We start from the raw sequence: 19501 nt of genomic DNA on the forward strand, positions 1-19501 counted from the left end.
CCAGGGGCATCTCATGGGGCCCCCTACTGACCCCGGCCCTCGGGCAGTGCTCAAGTTTCCAAATGGTCAGTCCGCCCCTGAACATAATCTATCCATTGCTTTCTAGTCGGAGAAGCCGATGATAACCGGTACCTTGCTATCGACTTCCTAGCCAGATATAAAAGTCTAGATACCATAATATACCCTCCTGGTTGGAACAGTGAAAGACATTTTAAAGGTTAAAAAAACCAACCATTGTTGCAATAAAAAAAAAAAAATGCCATCGTAGTAATATTTTTACCCTGTTTGTTGAAGATCCAAAATAAGTAACTTGGTGCCACGTGGCTACAAACACCCACTGAGCCGTGAAATTCACGACATGGAAGTACGTTCTGATATCGGAGGTGGCTCGGGACAGAAGAGCGGGATCGGTGCTCTCACGGTAAAATATATCACCCGTCAATCTATTATCAACATCTGTCCAGAAGACGGCCAGGAACGGGTTTCCAAATGACACAGGAAGAGCTTGTGGTGTATATTGACTGATTGGTGAGTTGAATGACAACAGGCCATTATTGTTCACCTGTGAAGGAGAAAATAGAGAAAAAAAAATATTTTTGCAATGTAGTGTTTGTCGGGAATGGTACCTAATTGGTTAATAGAGGGAGGTGAGTGTGTGACCCGTAAACATAAATTCTATTGGTGAAGCCTAATTTTGAAAATACGTATGAAAAAAAAAAAAAATAGAATTAATAAACAGAAGAGATTGTTCCAGCAATATACTCACATAGAGATAAAAGTAATCTCTTCCAAAAAGTGGGATGTTTCTGAAAAGATGTATTATTGGAGATTTTTTTTTTTTTGCACCCACAGCAATATACAGTCCAAGAATAGTAGCTAATTACCTAATACATAGGCATGACTGTGTAATATACTGATAAGAATCAAGCCTCCTTTCATGATAGTAAGAGAATTTTATAAGAATGTTTCAGAAGTTAAATCCAAAATAAATGAGGAAAAGAAATATCAAGCGTGATGCTTACAAAAAGATAATAGTAACTTCTTCCAAAAAGTGGGATTTGTCTGGAGGAAAATATTATTGGAGATCCTCCATCAAGTTCCTTTGGATTGATATTGTCAATGGCGGATCCATATGGGTAGAGGAGATCTAAAGCAAAGATGAAAGTTCATGTTATGCAAAAAAAAAGAAAAAAGAACAAATTAGGATGTTTAATAAACATGGGTCTGCCTTAATTGGTGTAGATTATATCAGCTTTAACCACTTCCAGTCCGGACACTTTCACCCCCTTCCAGTCCGGACACTTTCACCCCCTTCCAGTCCGGACACTTTCACCCCCTTCCTGTCCGGACACTTCCCCCCCCTTCCAGTCCGGACACTTTCACCCCCTTCCAGTCCGGACACTTTCCCCCCTTCCAGTCCGGACACTTTCCCCCCCTTCCAGTCCGGACACTTTCACCCCCTTCCAGTCCAGACACTTTCACCCCCTTCCAGTCCGGACACTTTCCCCCCCTTCCAGTCCGGACACTTTCACCCCCTTCCAGTCCGGACACTTTCACCCCCTTCCAGTCCGGACACTTTCCCCCCCTTCTAGTCCGGACACTTTCCCCCCCTTCCAGTCCGGACACTTTCACCCCCTTCCAGTCCGGACACTTTCCCCCCCTTCCAGTCCGGACACTTTCCCCCCCTTCCAGTCCGGACACTTTCACCCCCTTCCTGTCCGGACACTTTCACCCCCTTCCAGTCCGGACACTTTCCCCCCCTTCCAGTCCAGACACTTTCCCCCCCTTCCAGTCCGGACACTTTCCCCCCCTTCCAGTCCGGACACTTTCACCCCCTTCCAGTCTGGACACTTTCCCCTCCTTCCAGTCCGGACACTTTCCCCCCCTTCCAGTCCAGACACTTTCCCCCTCTTCCAGTCCGGACACTTTCACCCCCTTCCAGTCCGGACACTTTCACCCCCTTCCAGTCCGGACACTTTCACCCCCTTCCAGTCCGGACACTTTCCCCTCCTTCCAGTCCGGACACTTTCCCCCCCTTCCAGTCCAGACACTTTCCCCCTCTTCCAGTCCGGACACTTTCACCCCCTTCCAGTCCGGACACTTTCACCCCCTTCCTGTCCAGGCCAATTTTCAGCTTTCAGCGCTGTCACACTTTGAATGATAATTGCGCGGTCATGCAACACTGTATCCATATGAACTTTTTTAGCATTTTTTTGAAACAGATAAAACTTTATTTTGGTGGTATTTATTCACCACTGGGATTTTTTTTTTTTGCTATAAAAATGAAAAAGTCCAAAAATTTAGGAAAAACATGTTTTTCTTATAACATTTTGCAAGTAAATAATCTTTCTTCATAAATCTTGGCCAAAGTTTATTCAGTTATCTTTTTAGTAAAAAAAAAAATAACCCAAATTAGTTTATAACCAAAAATTATAATTTAAAAAAAAAAATTTTTTTACATTTTTTTTTGTAATATTATTATTTATTTTTTTTTTTTTAACATACTGTCACCCTACCAGTACAGTGTCACTATAGTGACACTACACTACTTGTGGGGGGTGATGAAGATTTTTTTTTTTTTACATTGATTGCTTTTATACCCATAAAGGCTGTAAAAGCAATCATTTCTCCTTCTCTATGGCTGCATTCCTGCAGCCTGTGAGAAATACTGTGTGAGCTGAGATTGGTCACAGCTTGTCACATGGTACAAGGCTGTTGTGAATGGCCCTGTACCATGTGTCCTCTGTGATCATTCACAGATTTCACACGTAGTAAGCAATGATGTAAGAAGTGACATCTTGCTTACTACTCTTCATGTGATCACTGATTGGCCAATCAGTGATCACATGATTGGGACCTCACACAGTGGTCCCATACAGCGATTGGTGTTCCACTGTGTCCTCCAGACAAGCAGGGAAGCGGAAGGACGTTTATAAACAGCCACCCACCCCTGTACTGCTCCTCTGGACACAGTGGGCACTGGATCGCAGTGCTGCGCGCTCCCAGGGAGTGCGCACAATCCAAAAAGGCGGGCGCCATTTATGAACGGCAACCTGCCCCTGCACTGCACCATCCGGTAGTTTATATACAGCGGCCGAACGGGAAGTGGTTAAATACAACTTAAAAAGACCCAGTTAATGTACATGTTTAGACCGTGTACAAATGTGACCTATTTAAAAGATTAAAATAAAGAGCAACGATGATATAAAAAAGTGCAACAACACAAAACACCCAATCCAATATCAGTTAAATGATCTACCAAAAATACATTTTGGATATGGTGAATATCGAAAACCTTGGGATTTCAAATCTAGGAGTCTTTTAGTTGAATCCCATGGTCAAAAATTAAACTTCCCAGAGACAATAGATTATTTCTCCAGTTTTGACATTTTTAACCAAAATATGACAAGCCTGCCCACCACGACAAACTAAAGAAATTCCAAACGTCCCTTTCATAATGTTCCATTACATATTAATTGTATTAATAAAAATGATCCTGGACTCTACTTCCTGATCCTATAGACAGAGTTTGCTGCTGGACGGCTGGATGTCCCACCTGGATCTAATCACACCACATGATGAGTCTTTTTAACTATGTATCTTGTAAGTGCAATTTATCTATTGTTTACTAAATAAAAATTGTCAATACTGCACTTAGAGGCGCCTTCCTCTCTTTTTCATATTAATAAAAATGAACTGCCCCCCAAATCCTACAATAATCTCATAAAAACCAAAGCAAACTCCTTGAAAGCCCCTAAAAGTGGCAATTTTGTATCAATTTGTTGTTTTATTGTTGGATTTCTAATTGTTGTTTATTTTATAGTAATTATGGAAATACTGCAGAATTCATTGGGATGTTTCATGGGAAAACATTTTACATACACAAAAAAAAATTCAGAAAATCATCAAAAACGTTTCATAACCTGTACACCATATGTAAATTTGTACCGGAGGAGAGTAAAATGGAAAACTCTGCTCCATCATCCTTGCAACCCAAATCTGCAGAATTGTTATCCAAATTGTCCTCCCAGTATCTGATACTACTGCCAAACCAAACATTAATAACCATTGCCGAATTTTCATCATAGGTGGAGACTCTTGCACTGAATCTGTTGGAGCAGCGGTACGGTAGGATTCATCATATACTGTATACAGTTGCATAGTTAGTCTGGCTGAAAAAAGACAAAAGTCCATCCAGTTCAAACATTAAAAAAAAAAGTTATAATCCTACATCCACAGTTGATCCAGAGGAAGGCAAAAAAACCCAGCAAATCACAATCCAATTTGCTCCTGCAGGGGAAAAAATTCTTTCCTGATCCCCCGAGAGGCAATCGGATATTCCCTGGATCACCTTTACCTGTAAATGTTAGTATCCAGTTGTATTCTGTGTATCCAAGAAAGAATCCAGGATCATAGATCATGTTTTAAAAAGAAGATCTAAGGATCCCTCATGCCTAGTTTATACTACTTTGAATATTTCTTCTCGTCTTTCCATTACCTGAAGACAGTATGAAAGAAGAGGTATTGGTTGTGGAGCGTGTGGTGAAGGGTCCAGGTGTTGTTGTCAATGGAGAGTCCGTAGAAGTTTCATTTTCTGGAGAATCATCTAAGAAAAAGACACATACCTCAACATTTGTACACACAGAGGCCTCCTAACTCTACTAACCCATTCTGGTTTTGGTAAAATGGGAAAGGACCAAGAAAGACATATACCTCAACATTTGTACACACAGAGGCCTCTTAACTCTACTAACCCATTCTGGTTTTGGTATACTAGGAAAGGACCAAGAAAGACACATACCTCAACATTTGTACACACAGAGGCCTCCTAACTCTACTAACCCATTCTGGTTTTGGTAAAATAGGAAAGGACCAAGAAAGACACATACCTCAACATTTGTACACACAGAGGCCTCCTAACTCTACTAACCCATTCTGGTTTTGGTATACTAGGAAAGGACCAAGAAAGACACATACCTCAACATTTGTACACACAGAGGCCTCCTAACTCTACTAACCCATTCTGGTTTTGGTATACTAGGAAAGGACCAAGAAAGACACATACCTCAACATTTCTACACACAGAGGCCTCCTAACTCTACTAACCCATTCTGGTTTTGGTAAAATAGGAAAGGACCAAGAAAGACACATACCTCAACATTTGTACACACAGAGGCCTCCTAACTCTACTAACCCATTCTGGTTTTGGTAAAATAGGAAAGGACCAAGAAAGACACATACCTCAACATTTGTACACACAGAGGCCTCTTAACTCTACTAACCCATTCTGGTTTTGGTATAATAGGAAACGACCAAGAAAGACACATACCTCAACATTTGTACACACAGAGGCCTCCTAACTCTACTAACCCATTCTGGTTTTGGTAAGATAGGAAAGGACCAAGAAAGACACATACCTCAACATTTGTACACAGAGAGGCCTCCTAACTCTACTAACCCATTCTGGTTTTGGTAAAATAGGAAAGGACCAAGAAAGACAAATACCTCAACATTTGTACACACAGAGGCCTCCTAACTCTACTAACCCATTCTGGTTTTGGTAAAATAGGAAAGGACCAAGAAAGACACATACCTCAACATTTGTACACACAGAGGCCTCCTATCTCTACTAACCCATTCTGGTTTTGGTATAACAGGGAAGAACGAAGAAAGACACATACCTCAACATTTGTACACACAGAAACCTCCTAATTCTACTAACCCATTCTGGTTTTGGCAAAAAAGGAAAGGACCAAGAAAGACACATACCTCAACATTTGTACACACAGAGGCCTCCTAACTCTACTAACCCATTCTGGTTTTGGTATAATAGGAAAGGACCAAGAAAGACACAACACGTCCTCTGAGAATATATTGAAGGTAGTCTTTTCATTGATAGCTCAATTTTCTTAGAATGTGTTGTTGACGTGATTGTAATCACTATGATGGTTCAGCTAATGATGACTATGTGTCTTATTTTTACTCTTGATAAAAATATACAGAAAATTCTTTTGTAAAGTAAATCGGCTTGTTGATACGGATCCCGTTAATTTGTGTTAAGGACTCTAAATATTTTTCCACTTTTCCACTCGGGGTTATTCGATCTTATAAATGCAGCAAAGGGACTGATACCCAAGTTCTGGAGGGAACAAGAGGTACCGAAAATAGAAGATTGGATAGGAAGGGTGGATTATATGTATAGAATGGAGGAACTTCATCATATGGATGAAGATAAAATGGAGAGGTTCTGTAAAAGGTGTGAAAAATGGGAAGAGTTTAGGAGATCAAACATATATGTTGAATTGAAGGAGGTGGATAATCAAAAAGTATAAATTGGATAAAAAGGGGAGGTGGAAAGCCTGAGGATTCCTGAGCTGAGAAGAACGTGGAGCTGGGAGAAGAAGGTGGGGGGGAGGATTGGACGGGGGGGGGGTGGTTTTGAGTGGGGGAAGGTAAAAATTTGGGATTTAGTATTTGTACTTTGTTGTAATGATATGATAGTGGATCATTAATGTACGAAACATGTTGAAATTTAATAAAATATTAATAAAAAAAAAAAACCTCTAAATATATGTTCACAATACTTTCCCTTTAAATTAGTTCAGAATTGGTCAGATAAAATATATATATATTACTACCACAGTGCTGAACACAGTGGAACCTCACCTATATTTCCATTGGCATCTTCTGGATGTTGTTGGTCCACTTTAAATGCCCAACGGCCGGTGACATTGACGTTGCTTGTAGATGATAAATTGGCTACGAAGGGTGTGAGGGATCCTGGGAGTGTGTAGTATCCTATATAGTAGCCGCTGTTCAGCCCAGCCTATGGGGTTCAAAAACATTTTTAAAGAATTGTTTCTGCAAATTACACTGAAAACATAGCTGTATAAACTTTATTTATTGATAATTAGGGGAAAACGTTCATGTTTGAGTGAGCAAAGTGACCTTTTATCACAGGTACTTACATACCCCCTTCAATTTACGTAGTGCTTTACGTATATAGTACATTCACATCAGTCCCTAACCCTCAAGGGGCGTACAATCTACGGTCCCTAACTCACATTCATACATACACATAGTAGGGACAATTTAGAGAGGAGCCAATTAACCTACCAGCATGTCTTTGGAGTGTGAGGGGAAACCGGAGTACCCAGAGGAAACCCATGCAGGCACAGGGAGAACATGTAATACAATACATTACTTCCGAATTTTCTTTCTTTTGTACAAGAATTGTCGGAACTTTAGTAACCTTTAACCTGGATGATCATTCATCCGATATTCTCATTGTGTGTTTAGGGCTTAAAGGATAAGTTCATCTTGGGAACATGTTACATTTTTAGGGTGGAACATGTAACATGTTCCCATAGCCACAGCCGCCACCCCCTTCCCCTATTACAGGGGAGAAGCTTCTCCGTACTATCTGAAAACAGCATGGTCATGCGGGTCTCCACCCCACACAACTACGTCATTTATTCACGGATTTCTGTGACTGTATGAAGTGCAAGTCCTGACAGCCTTAGTGGCTGTGAGCTCCATGACAGTTCTGTACACCCCGTATATCCCGTACATCCCATACACCCCATACACCCTGTACATCCCATACACCCCATACACCCTGTACATCCCATACACCCCATACACCCTGTTCATCCCATATACCCTGTACACCCTGCACATCCCGTACAACCTGTACATCCCATACACCCCCGTACATCCCCATACATCCCGTACACCTCATACACCCCGTACACCCCATACACCCTGTACATCCCGTACACCTCATACACCCTGTACATCCCGTACACCCCATACACCCCGTAGACCTCATACACCCCGTACACCCCATACATCCCGTGTACCTCATACACCCCGCATATCCAGTACACCCCATACATTCTGTACATCCCGTATACCTCATACACCCTGTACATCCCATGCACCCCATACACCCTGCACATCCCGTACACCCTGTACATCCTACACATCCCGTACACCCCGTACACCTCATACACCCTGTACATCCTACACATCCCATACACCCTGTTCATCCTATACATCCCGTACACCCCGTACACCTCATACACCCCGTACATCCCATACACCTCGTACATCCCTTACATCCCTTACACCCTGTACATTCTGTACACCCCGTACATCCCATACACCTCGTACATCCCATACATCCCTTACACCCTGTACATTCCGTACACCCCGTATACCTCATACACCCCATACATCCCTTACACCCTGTACATTCCGTACACCCCGTATACCTCATACACCCCATACATCCCTTACACCCTGTACATTCCGTACACCCCGTATACCTCATACACCCCATACATCCCTTACACCCTGTACATTCCGTACACCCCGTATACCTCATACACCCCATACATCCCTTACACCCCGTACATCCCATACACTCCGTACATCCCATACATCCAGAACACCCCATACATCCCGTACACTCGGTACAACCTGTACATCCCGTACATCCTCCTACATTCTGTACACCCTGTACATCCTCCTACATCATGTACACCCCATATATCTTGTACACCCCATACATCTTGTACATTCTCATACATCCCATACACACCATACATCCCGTACAGCAAGCAGACATTCTGACAGGTCTGCAGGAGACCTGCATGGCATCAGACATCTAATGATCGCTGGTGCAATGCTTTCCAGGCTCCTGTAGACAAAAATAATAAATTCACATTTTTTTTTACCAGCAAAAAAATTAGCAGTTATCATTTTTGTCTAAAAGGTGAACTTATCCTTTAACTCTTTGTTGATAAACAAAGCAATTAACTGTTGGCATGGCTTTGTTTAGCGACAAAGCAGTTGAAAATAATGTCATTGCTAACATGGTTAACAGTTGCTTTAGTAATAAACAAAGCTATGTGACCACAGCTTCTAAATGTGTTTCCTTACAGTGCTTAGCTCATGAAATTTTCCAGTGAATTAAAAATACTTGTCTTTTAGGAATAAAGAGATAGGCTCACCAATGCAAAGGTCCATATTGGGAGGAACCATCTGCATTAATACGCGGCCACTAACTATCTTCATAATTTTACAGAACAGTATTGTACAGTGGACAATAGTTCAGTAGATAAACAAAGCCATGTGATCAAAGTTTGCAACTCTGTTTCTTTATAGCTCTTAGCTCATGAAATGACACTTATTTCAAATTTCTGAGTGAATTGAAAAACTTTTAATCCCAGAATAAAGAGATCTGCTCACCAATGCCAAAGGTCCATTAATATGCAGCCACTGAATATCTTCAGAATTGTACAGAACAGTATTGTACAGTGGACAATAGTTCAGTAGATAAACAAAGCCATGTGATCAAAGTTTGCAACGGTGTTTCTTTATAGCTCTTAGCTCATGAAATGAAACATTTCAAATTTTTGAGTGGATTCAAAATACTTGTAGTTCAGGAATAAAGAGATCTGCTCACCAATGCCAAAGGTCCATCCTGGGAGGAACCATCCCAGCTCATACGTGGCCACTGAAGATCTTCATAATTGTACAGAAGGAAGGTCTGATCGCCATCGGTGCTCAGGACGGCCTGAAATGTGTTCACCTGTAAATACAAAAAATAAGTATTAGAGACCAAACTTTTGAAAGACATTTTAAAAGTTAGAAAACATCCATTGTTGCAGCTGAAAAAAAGCATCGTGGTTATAGATCTGTGAGATAAAAATCGGTATCCCCAAAAAATGTTTTTATAATAAATTGTGATATAAAATAAAATAAAATATATTTTATAATCAAATAAAAAAAAAATTAAAAAAATAATATTAATACTAATAAATAATCGCCCTCTATATAGACACTTCAAAGTCCCACTTTCACCCTTGAAAGTCCAAAAATTTTAAAAAATAAACCTTTATAATGTCAATAAAATATATTAAATTATAAATCCAAGAATCAAAAATCCAAGATCTACCTTATGTGTTGAGGATCCATAATACGCAACCCGGTGCCACGTGGCTACAAACGCCCACTGAGCTGTGAAATTCACGGCGTGGAAGTAAGTCCTGACATCGGAGGTGGCCCGGGACAGAACAGCGACATCGAAGATCTCACGGTAATATACATCACCCGTTATTCTATTATCAACATCAGCCCAGAAGACGGCCAGGAACGGGTTTCCAAAAGCAACAGGAAGAGATTGTGGTGAATATTGACTGATTGGCGAGTCAAATGATAGCAGACCGTTATTATTCACCTGTGGAGGAGAAAATGGAGAAAAAAGAAATAATATTTTTGCAATGTAGTGTTTGTCGGGAATGGAACCTAATTTGTTAACAGAGGGAGGTGAGTGTATGACCCATAAACATAAATTCTATTGGTGAAGCCTCATTTTGAAAATACGTATTTAAAAAAAAAAATAGAATTAGAAAACAAAAGAGATTTTGTTCCAGTAATATACTCACATAGAGATAAGAGTAATGTCTTCCAAAAAGTGTGTTATTTCTGAAAATATGTATTATTGGAGATTTTTTTTTTTTGCACCCACAGCAATATACAGTACAGGTAGCTAATTACCTAATCCATAGGCATGACTGTGTAATATATTGATAAGAATCAAGCCTTCTTTTATTATAGTAAGAGAATTGTTCTTTGTAAATTTTATAAGAATGTTTCAGAAATTAAATTCAAAACAAATGAGGGAAAAAAAAATATCACAGGTACAGGAATGGTAGCTAATTGCCTAATACATAGGCATGACTGTTCATCCACTGTCCAGTATTGATAAGAATCAAGCCTCCTTTCGTAATGGTAAGAGTATTGTTCTTTGTACAAGAATGTTTCAAAAATAGGTATTTTTAAAAAAATGTTAGAGTTAGAACAAAAAGAGATTTTGTTCCAGCAATATACTCACATAGAGATAAGAGTAATGTCTTCCAATAAGTGGAATGTTTCTAAAAAGATGTATTATTGGAGATTTTTTTTTTTTTCTGCACCCACAGCAATATACAGTACAGGAATGGTAGCTAATTACCTAATACATAGGCATGACTGTGTAATATATTGATAAGAATCAAGCCTTCTTTTATTATAGTAAGAGTATTGTTTGAAAATGTTATAAGAATGTTTCAGAAATTTAAAATACGTATTTAAAAAAAAAATGGTACGAGTTAGAAAAATGATGAAGATAGAGATTTTGTTCCAGCTATATACTCCCATAATAGTTTGCTCACAAGCAAGACACACAATAGAACAATGGGATGCAGCCACATGGCATCAAACAATCAACAACCCCCCACCCCAATATTAGGACAGATCACCCTGTACCCCTAACAGGCACAGGGTGATTTACACATAATAGGGAAATGGGGAGCTGAGACAGAGGTCTCCCCACCTCTTCAAAGTGAGCTGAGTTCCATGGGCCCCCCACCCAAAGTGACTCACACAGCGTTTGTCAGGAATGGTAGAATTAAAAAAAATGATGAAGATAGAGGTTTTGTTCCAGCAATATACTCCCATAATAGTTTGCTCCCAAGCAAGACACTCAATAGAACAATGGGATGCAGCCACATGGCATCAAACAATCAACAACCCTTCACCTCAATATTAGGACAGATCACCCTGTACCCCCAACAGGCACAGGGTGACTTACACATAATAGGGAAATGGGGAGCTGAGACAGGGGTCCCCCCACCTCTCCGAAGTGAGCTGAGCTCCACGGGCCCCCCACCCAAAGTGACTCACACAGTGTTTGTCAGGAATGGTACTTAATTTGTTAATAGAGGGAGGTGAGTGTATGACCCGTAAACATACATTGTATTGGTAAAGCCTCATTTTGAAATTACATTTTTAAAAAGAAATGCTAGAATTAAAAAAAATGATGAAGATGGAGATTTTGTTCCAGCAATATACTCACATAGAGATAAGAGTAACGTCTTCCAAACAGTGGGATGTTCCTGGTAAGATATATTATTGGAGATCCTCCATCGTCTATTTTTGGGTTGATAATGTCAATTACGGGTCCATATGGGTAGAGAAGAGCTGAAGTAAAGAAAATAAAATCCCTTACATCCATCCACAATCAAAGCCATATTAGAGATGGAAAACCACTGCGCATTCATGTAAAGGACGCGAGCGAATACTTTATGGTAAGTGTCAGGGACCGTGGGTCTCGCCACGGCGCACGGGTCTGCGCATGCGCAGATTGCCCAGGCGCACCAATGTGCGGGCATTAGGACCTGGGCGCCCGCGGCGGCAACTGTGGCCACGCATGCGCCCTGCACCAATGACGGTGCAGGGCGCACTATTTAAACTAGTCAGGCGGTGATCAGATTGCCACAAGGTCTAGTTCCTGTTACCTGTTTCTGAAGTGCGTTCCTAGTTGCCGACCCTGCCTTTCCTGATTCCTGTTGACCTTCTCCTGCTCTGATCCCTGGCTCGTCCCTGACTATTCCTCTGCCTGCTCCTTGTTATTGGACCTCCTGTTGTTGAACCTTGGCTCGTAACCGGTTACTCTTAGCCTACTGCTCCTGTACCAATCTGCCTCCACCGTTACCAACCTGGCTAGTCTGACCACACTTACTCCTGACTGTCATCCATCCATCCCGCTCGGGACCTGGACCTGTCAGCCCCTTCACATCAGGCTCACTCCTGGCACATACCCTCAGCGGGACCCCTCTACCACAGTTGGGTGCACTCGGGGACCGCGACCTGGTTTCAGTCTTGCACCAAGCCCATCCCCACCATCAGGGGCTCTGGTGAAAAGGCAGGCTGGGACTTAGACTCCGCGTCCTGGGGAATCTCGTTCTGTGGGTCACTAGAGATCCTGCTAGTCGGTGCACGACAGTAAGTTGAGATGTTAGTAGGGTGGCGCAGTGGCTTAGTGGTTAGCACGTCTGCCTTCTAGTAAATGGGTCATGGGTTTGATTCCCAACCATGACCTCCTGCATGGAGTTTGCATGTTCTCCCTGTGCTTGCATGGGTTTCCTCCCACACTCCAAAGACATGCTGGTAGGTTAATTGGCTCCTGTCTAAATTGTCCTAGTTTCATCCCTGGCCATGTGGGATCTCCTGCATGGTGGGGGTTGGGGAAAGACCTGGCAACCTACCCTGTAAAGTAATTGCTAAGAGAATTCAGGGAAAAAGGTGCTTACGAGTGACGGTCCATGCAATCACCAAGGGTCGGATACAACTGAATGGATAGATAGATTTAGTAAACTGGCCGCAAATCGTAACATTTATTTATTTTTGTAATGCCGGCGGGGAGAGCAACCTGGTTTTGAATTGGTATCAGCCTATTGCAATCTCGGTACAACAGAGCTCAGGAAGGTGGAGAGAGAAGCAGCCCAATGGTCTAAGCAGCTGTGCTTCAATGCAGGAGGGACATGCTCTGGTTGTATTACTTTCAGTGGTTCTAAAGGCTGAAGGTTTTTTACCTTAATGCATTCTCTGCAAGAAAAAAAACCTTCTGCATGGCTCAGGAGTGAGCCCACACGAGTGCCCCAGAGCAAGTGGCTTGCTATGAGGCACTTGGCAAAAGGGAGGAGCCAAGAGTGCTGGTAGGGGACTTGGGAAGAAGGGGATCAGGGCTGGTCTGTGGAAAATGATTGCAAGCAGCTCTCACCCCTCAGCTCCCCCTAAATCTTTCCTGAGCATGATCAGTATCCAGCTCTGTGCACAAGAGCAGAGGCGCTCTCCTCTCTCCCTCTGTCATTCACAGTCAGTGAGGAGGGAAAGGGGGGGTCAAACCGCACTTTGTGTGTCAATGGACACACAGAGCATGGCTCAGGAGTGAGCCCACACAATTGCCCCAGAGCAAGTGGTTTGCTATGGGGCAATCGGCAAGGGGGAGGAGCCAAGAGTGCTGGTAGGGGACTTGGGAAGAGGAGGATCAGGATGCTCTGTGTAAAACCATTGCAAGCAGCTCCCTTCCTCCCAGCTCCCCCTAAATCTTTCCTGAGCATGATCAAGATCCAGCGCTGTGCACAGGAGAAGAAGTTCTCCTCTCTCTCCCTCTGTCAATCACAATCAGTGAGGAGGGGGGGGTCAAACTGCACTTTGTATGTCAATAGACACACAGAGCATGGCTCAGGAGTGAGCCCACATGAGTGCCCCCACAACAAGTGGCTTACTATGGGGGCACTCAGTAAGGGGAAGGAGCTAAGAGTGCTGGTAGGGGACTTAGGAAGAGGAGGATCAGGGCTGCTCTGTGAAAAACGATTGCAAGTAGCTCTCACCCCTCAGCTCCCCCATAAATCTTTCCTGAGCATGATCAGTATCCAGCGCTGTACACAAGAGCAAGGGTGCTCTCCTCTCTCCCTCTCTCAATCAGAGTCAGTGAGGAGGGAGAGGGGACAGCACAAGAGCAGAGGCTCTCTCCTTCTCTCAATCACAGTCAGTGTAGGAGGGAGAGGGGAAGGGGCCAATCCGCACTTTGTGTGTGAATGGAAACACAGAGAATGGCTCAGGAGTGAGCCCACACGAGTGCCCCAGAGCAAGTGGATTGCTATGGGGACACTCAGCAAGGGGGAGGAGCCAAGAGTGCTGGTAGGGGACTTGGGAAGAGGAGGATCAGGGCTGCTCTGTGAAAAACCATTGCAAGTAGCTCCCTCCCCCCAGCTTCCCATAAATCTTTCCTGAGCATGATCAGTATCCAGCGCTGTACACAAGAGCAAGGGCGCTCTCCTCTCTCAATCAGAGTCAGTGAGGAGGGAGAGGGGACAGGGCCGAGCCGTGCTTTGTGTGTCAATGGTCACATAGAACATGGCTCAGGAGTGAGCCCACATGAGTGCCCCATCAACAAGTGGCTTACTATGGGGGCACTCGGTAAGGGGAAGGAGCTAAGAATGCTGGTAGGGGACTTAGGAAGAGGAGAATCAGGGCTGCTCTGTGAAAAACGATTGCAAGTAGCTCTCACCCCTCAGCTCCCCCTAAATCTTTCCTGAGCATGATCAGTATCCAGCGCTGTACACAAGAGCAAGGGCGCTCTCCTCTCTCCCTCTCTCAATCAGAGTCAGTGAGGAGGGAGAGGGGACAGGGCCGAGCCGTGCTTTGTGTGTCAATGGTCACATAGAACATGGCTCAGGAGTGAGCCCACATGATTGCCCCATCAACAAGTGGCTTACTATGGGGGCACTCGGTAAGGGGAAGGAGCTAAGAATGCTGGTAGGGGACTTAGGAAGAGGAGGATCAGGGCTGCTCTGTGAAAAACGATTGCAAGTAGCTCTCCCTAAATCTTTCCTGAGCATGATCACGATCCAGTGCTGTGCACAAGAGCAGAGGCTCTCTCCCTCTCTCAATCACAGTCAGTGTAGGAGGGAGAGGGGTAGGGGCCGATCCGCACTTTGTGTGTGAATGGAAACACAGAGAATGGCTCAGGAGTGAGCCCACACGAGTGCCCCAGAGCAAGTGGATTGCTATGGGGACACTCAGCAAGGGGGAGGAGCCAAGAGTGCTGGTAGGGGACTTTGGAAGAGGAGGATCAGGGCTGCTTTGTGAAAAACCATTGCAAGCAGCTCTCTCCCCCCAGCTTCCCATAAATCTTTCCTGAGCATGATCAGTATCCAGCGCTGTACACAAGAGCAAGGGCGCTCTCCTCTCTCCCTCTCTCAATCAGAGTCAGTGAGGAGGGAGAGGGGACAGGGCCGAGCCGTGCTTTGTGTGTCAATGGACACGTAGAACATGGCTCAGGAGTGAGCCTACATGAATACCCCCACAGCAAATAGCTTGCTATGGGGGCACTCGGCAAGGGGCAGGAGCCAAGAGTGCTGGTAGGGGACTTGGGAAGAGGAGGATCAGGGCTGCTCTGTGAAAAACCATTGCAACCAGCTCCCCCTAAATCTTTCCTGAGCATGATCACGATCCAGCGCTGTGCACAAGAACAGAGGCTCTCTCCCTCTCTCAATCACAGTCACTGAGGAGGGAGAAGGGGAGGAGCCCAGCCGCGCTTTGTGTGTCAATGGATACACAGAGCATGGCTCAGGAGTAAGCCCACACAAGTGCCCCAGAGCAAGTGGCTTGTTATGGGGGCACTCGGTAAGGAGGAGCCAAGAGTGCTGGTAGGGGACTTGGGAAGAGGAGGATCAGGGCTGCCAGAGTGGCTCTGAGGAAGAGGCAAGTCCTCGAAACTTGTCAGCCTATTGGATGTCTACACTCCCTATTGCGGACTGTTACTCAGCACGGTTTTGACCAATCTGTTCTTTTAAGATGTGCCTTTGACTGTATTGTCGTTTGTGAGTACAACACCCACTTTATTTCTTATTAAACATTTTTTATGGTAATGCACTAGTCCCATGAGCCCTCTGTTTGTTCTTTCCTCATTCAGTATATTTGGATTTCCCCGGTCCAGGGGCGGACTGACCATTTGGAAACTCGGGCACCGCCCGAGGGCCTGGGGTCAGTAGAGAGCCCCATGAGATGCCCCTGGTACCTTTTTCATAGGCTTTTTTGAGTTTGGGCAAGGACACAGGGGCCCCATGATCCCCTATTGTCCGGGGGCCCCATGAGTTGTCAGTCCGCCACTGCCCCGGTCTATTGAGGGCAGCAAGGTGTGCATGTTCCAGGACATTCCTAATGTGGTTGTAGCCTGCATCAAGTCCATCCCCAAGCGCAGGAGCTTTGGGTTTGCTGGTTCTTTAGTAAGAAGATCTCAGGATCCCTCATGCCTACTTTGAATAGTTGCTCGTGACTTTCTGTTACCTGAAGACAGTATGAAAGGAGAGGTGATAGTGGTGGAGCGTGTGGTGAAGGGTCCAGGTGCCGTCGTCAATGAAGGGACTGTAGAAGTTTCAATTTCTGTAGAATTATCTAGGAAGAAAAAACATACCTCAACATTTGTACACACATTGTGGCCTCCGAACCCACCTACCCCATTCTGGTTTTGGTAAAACTGGAAAGACCAAGAAAGACACACAACATGTCCTCTGAGCATATTGTAAAGAGAGTCTTTTTATTGATTGGCTGAATTTTCTTTGAACGTGTTATTAACGTGACTACAATCACTTTGATTGCTCGGCTAATGTTGGCTTTGCTTCTTATTTTCTATTCTTGATGAAAATATAAGTTTTTAATAAAATGTTTGAACAAGAAATCATAAGTTTTATTCTTTTGTAAAGTAAATCCACTTGTTGATAAAAATCCTATTAATGCGTGTTAAGAACGCTAAATCCTATGAGCGGAGAAGAACGTGGAGCTAAGAGAAAAAGGTGTGGGGGGGGGGGGGGGGTTTGAGTGGGGGAAGGTAAACATTTGGGATTTGTATTTGTATTTTTATACTTTGATGTAATGATATGATAGTGGATCATTAATGTACGAAACATGTTGAAATTTGAAAATTATTAAAATATTAATTTAAAAAAAAGGTGTGTGGGGGGGTGGTTTTGAGTGAGAGAAGGTAAAAATTTGGGATTTAGTATTTGTATTTTTATACTTTGATGTAATGACATGATAGTGGATCATTAATGTACAAAATATGTTGAAATTTGAAAATTAATAAAATATTAATTAAAAAAAAAAGGTGGGGGTGGTTTTGAGTGGGGGAAGGTAAAAATCTGGGATTTGTATTTTTATACTTTGATGTAATGATATGATAGTGGATCATTATTGTAGGAAATATGTTGAAATTTGAAAATTATTAAAATATTAATTAAAAAAAAAAAGGTGGGGGTGGTTTTGAGTGGGGGAAGGTAAAAATCTGGGATTTAGTATTTGTATTTTTATACTTTTATGTAATCACATGATAGTGGATCATTAATGTATGAAATATGTTGAAATTCGAAAATTATTAAAATATTAATTAAAAAAAAAAGGTGGGGGGTGGTTTTGAATGAGGGAAGGTAAAAATCTGGGATTTGTATTTTTATACTTTGATGTAATGATATGATAGTGGATCATTAATGTACGAAATATGTTGAAATTTAAAAAATTATTAAAATATTAATTTAAAAAAAAAGGTGGGGGTGGTTTTGAGTGGGGGAAGGTAAAAATCTGGGATTTGTATTTTTATACTTTGATGTAATGATATGATAGTGGATCATTATTGTAGGAAATATGTTGAAATTTGAAAATTATTAAAATATTAATTAAAAAAAAAAGGTGGGGGTGGTTTTGAGTGGGGGAAGGTAAAAATCTGGGATTTAGTATTTGTATTTTTATACTTTTATGTAATGACATGATAGTGGATCATTAATGTATGAAATATGTTGAAATTTGAAAATTATTAAAATATTAATTAAAAAAAAAGTTGGGGGGGTGGTTTTGAGTGGGGGAAGGTAAAAATCTGGAGTTTGTATTTTTATACTTTGATGTAATGACATGATAGTGGATCATTAATGTATGAAATATGTTGAAATTTGAAAATTATTAAAATATTAATTAAAAAAAAAAGGTGGGGGGTGGTTTTGAGTGGGAGAAGGTAAAAATCTGGGATTTGTATTTTTATTCTTTGATGTAATGATATGATAGTGGATCATTAATGTACGAAATATGTTGAAATTTGAAAATTATTAAAATATTAATTTAAAAAAAAAAGGTGTGTGGGGGGGGGTGGTTTTGAGTGAGAGAAGGTAAAAATTTGGGATTTAGTATTTGTATTTTTATACTTTGATGTAATGACATGATAGTGGATCATTAATGTACGAAATATGTTGAAATTTGAAAATTAATAAAATATTAGTAAAAAAAAAATATTAATTAAATATATGTTCACAAAACTTTCCCTTCAAATTATTTCAGAATTGGTCAGATAAAATATATATATATTAATACCACAGCGCTGAACGCAATGGAACCTCACCTATATCTCCATTGACGTCTTCTGGATGTAGTTGGTTCACTTTGAACGCCCAACGTCCGGTTACATTGACGTTGCTTGTAGATGATAAAAAGGCAACTGAGATTGTGAGGGATCCTGGGAGTGTGTAGTATCCTGTCTCATAGCCACTGTTCAGCCCAGCCTATGGGGTTCAAAATTTTTTTTAAAGAATTGTTTATGCAAATTACTCTGAAATCATCACTGAACTCTAAGAAGGATGAAAAGTCCATGTTTTGACCACTTCAAGTCCGGACACTTTCACCCCCTTCCAGTCCGAACACTTTCCCCCCCTTCCAGTCCGGACACTTTCCCCCCTTCCAGTCCGGACACTTTCCCCCCCTTCCAGTCCGGACACTTTCCTTCCCTTCCAGTCTGGACACTTTCCCCCCCTTCCAGTCCGGACACTTTCCCCCCTTCCAGTCCGGACACTTTCCCCCCCTTCCAGTCCGGACACTTTCCTTCCCTTCCAGTCTGGACACTTTCCCCCCCTTCCAGTCCGGACACTTTCACCCCCTTCCAGTCCGGACACTTTCTCCCCCTTCCAGTCCGGACACTTTCACCCCCTTCCTGTCCGGACACTTTCACCCCCTTCCAGTCCGGACACTTTCCCCCCCTTCCAATCCGGACACTTTCACCCCCTTCCAGTCCGAACACTTTCCCCCCCTTCCAGTCTGGACACTTTCTCCCCCTTCCAGTCCGGAC

The 19501-nt window shown here is 42.7% G+C and overlaps 1 protein-coding gene across 1 annotated transcript; it reads right to left on the reverse strand.

Annotated features, from left to right (window-relative positions):
- Nucleotides 1-102: 102 nt before the first annotated feature.
- LOC149432292 (uncharacterized) lies at nucleotides 103-19029 on the reverse strand. Its single transcript, XM_089665293.1, has 11 exons — nucleotides 18988-19029; nucleotides 18782-18941; nucleotides 16687-16794; nucleotides 11906-12030; nucleotides 9965-10246; nucleotides 9473-9598; nucleotides 6667-6826; nucleotides 4499-4606; nucleotides 1023-1147; nucleotides 281-562; nucleotides 103-147 (listed from the first exon to the last, which is right to left on the reverse strand). The coding sequence occupies exons 1-11, from the start codon at nucleotides 19027-19029 to the stop codon at nucleotides 103-105; spliced, it is 1563 nt and encodes a 520-aa protein (XP_089521419.1).
- Between the last annotated feature and the right edge of the window lie 472 nt (nucleotides 19030-19501).

Source organism: Staurois parvus, unplaced genomic scaffold, assembly GCF_062004578.1.
Source record: "Staurois parvus isolate SC_StPar_1 unplaced genomic scaffold, SC_StPar_1.0 ptg002174l, whole genome shotgun sequence".
Classification (NCBI taxonomy): domain Eukaryota; kingdom Metazoa; phylum Chordata; class Amphibia; order Anura; family Ranidae; genus Staurois; species Staurois parvus.

Excerpts from the sequence above, each read along its gene's own strand:
- LOC149432292 (XM_089665293.1), bottom strand. The coding sequence starts at position 19,029 with ATGGACTTTTCATCCTTCTTAGAGTTCAGTGATGATTTCAGA. Across the intron at positions 10,247-11,905 it reads GACGTTACTCTTATCTCTAT|GTGAATAATAACGGTCTGCT; the intron begins GTGAGTATATTG and ends TCTCCTCCACAG. Across the intron at positions 6,827-9,472 it reads AGGATGGACCTTTGGCATTG|GCTGGGCTGAACAGCGGCTA; the intron begins GTGAGCAGATCT and ends TGAACCCCATAG.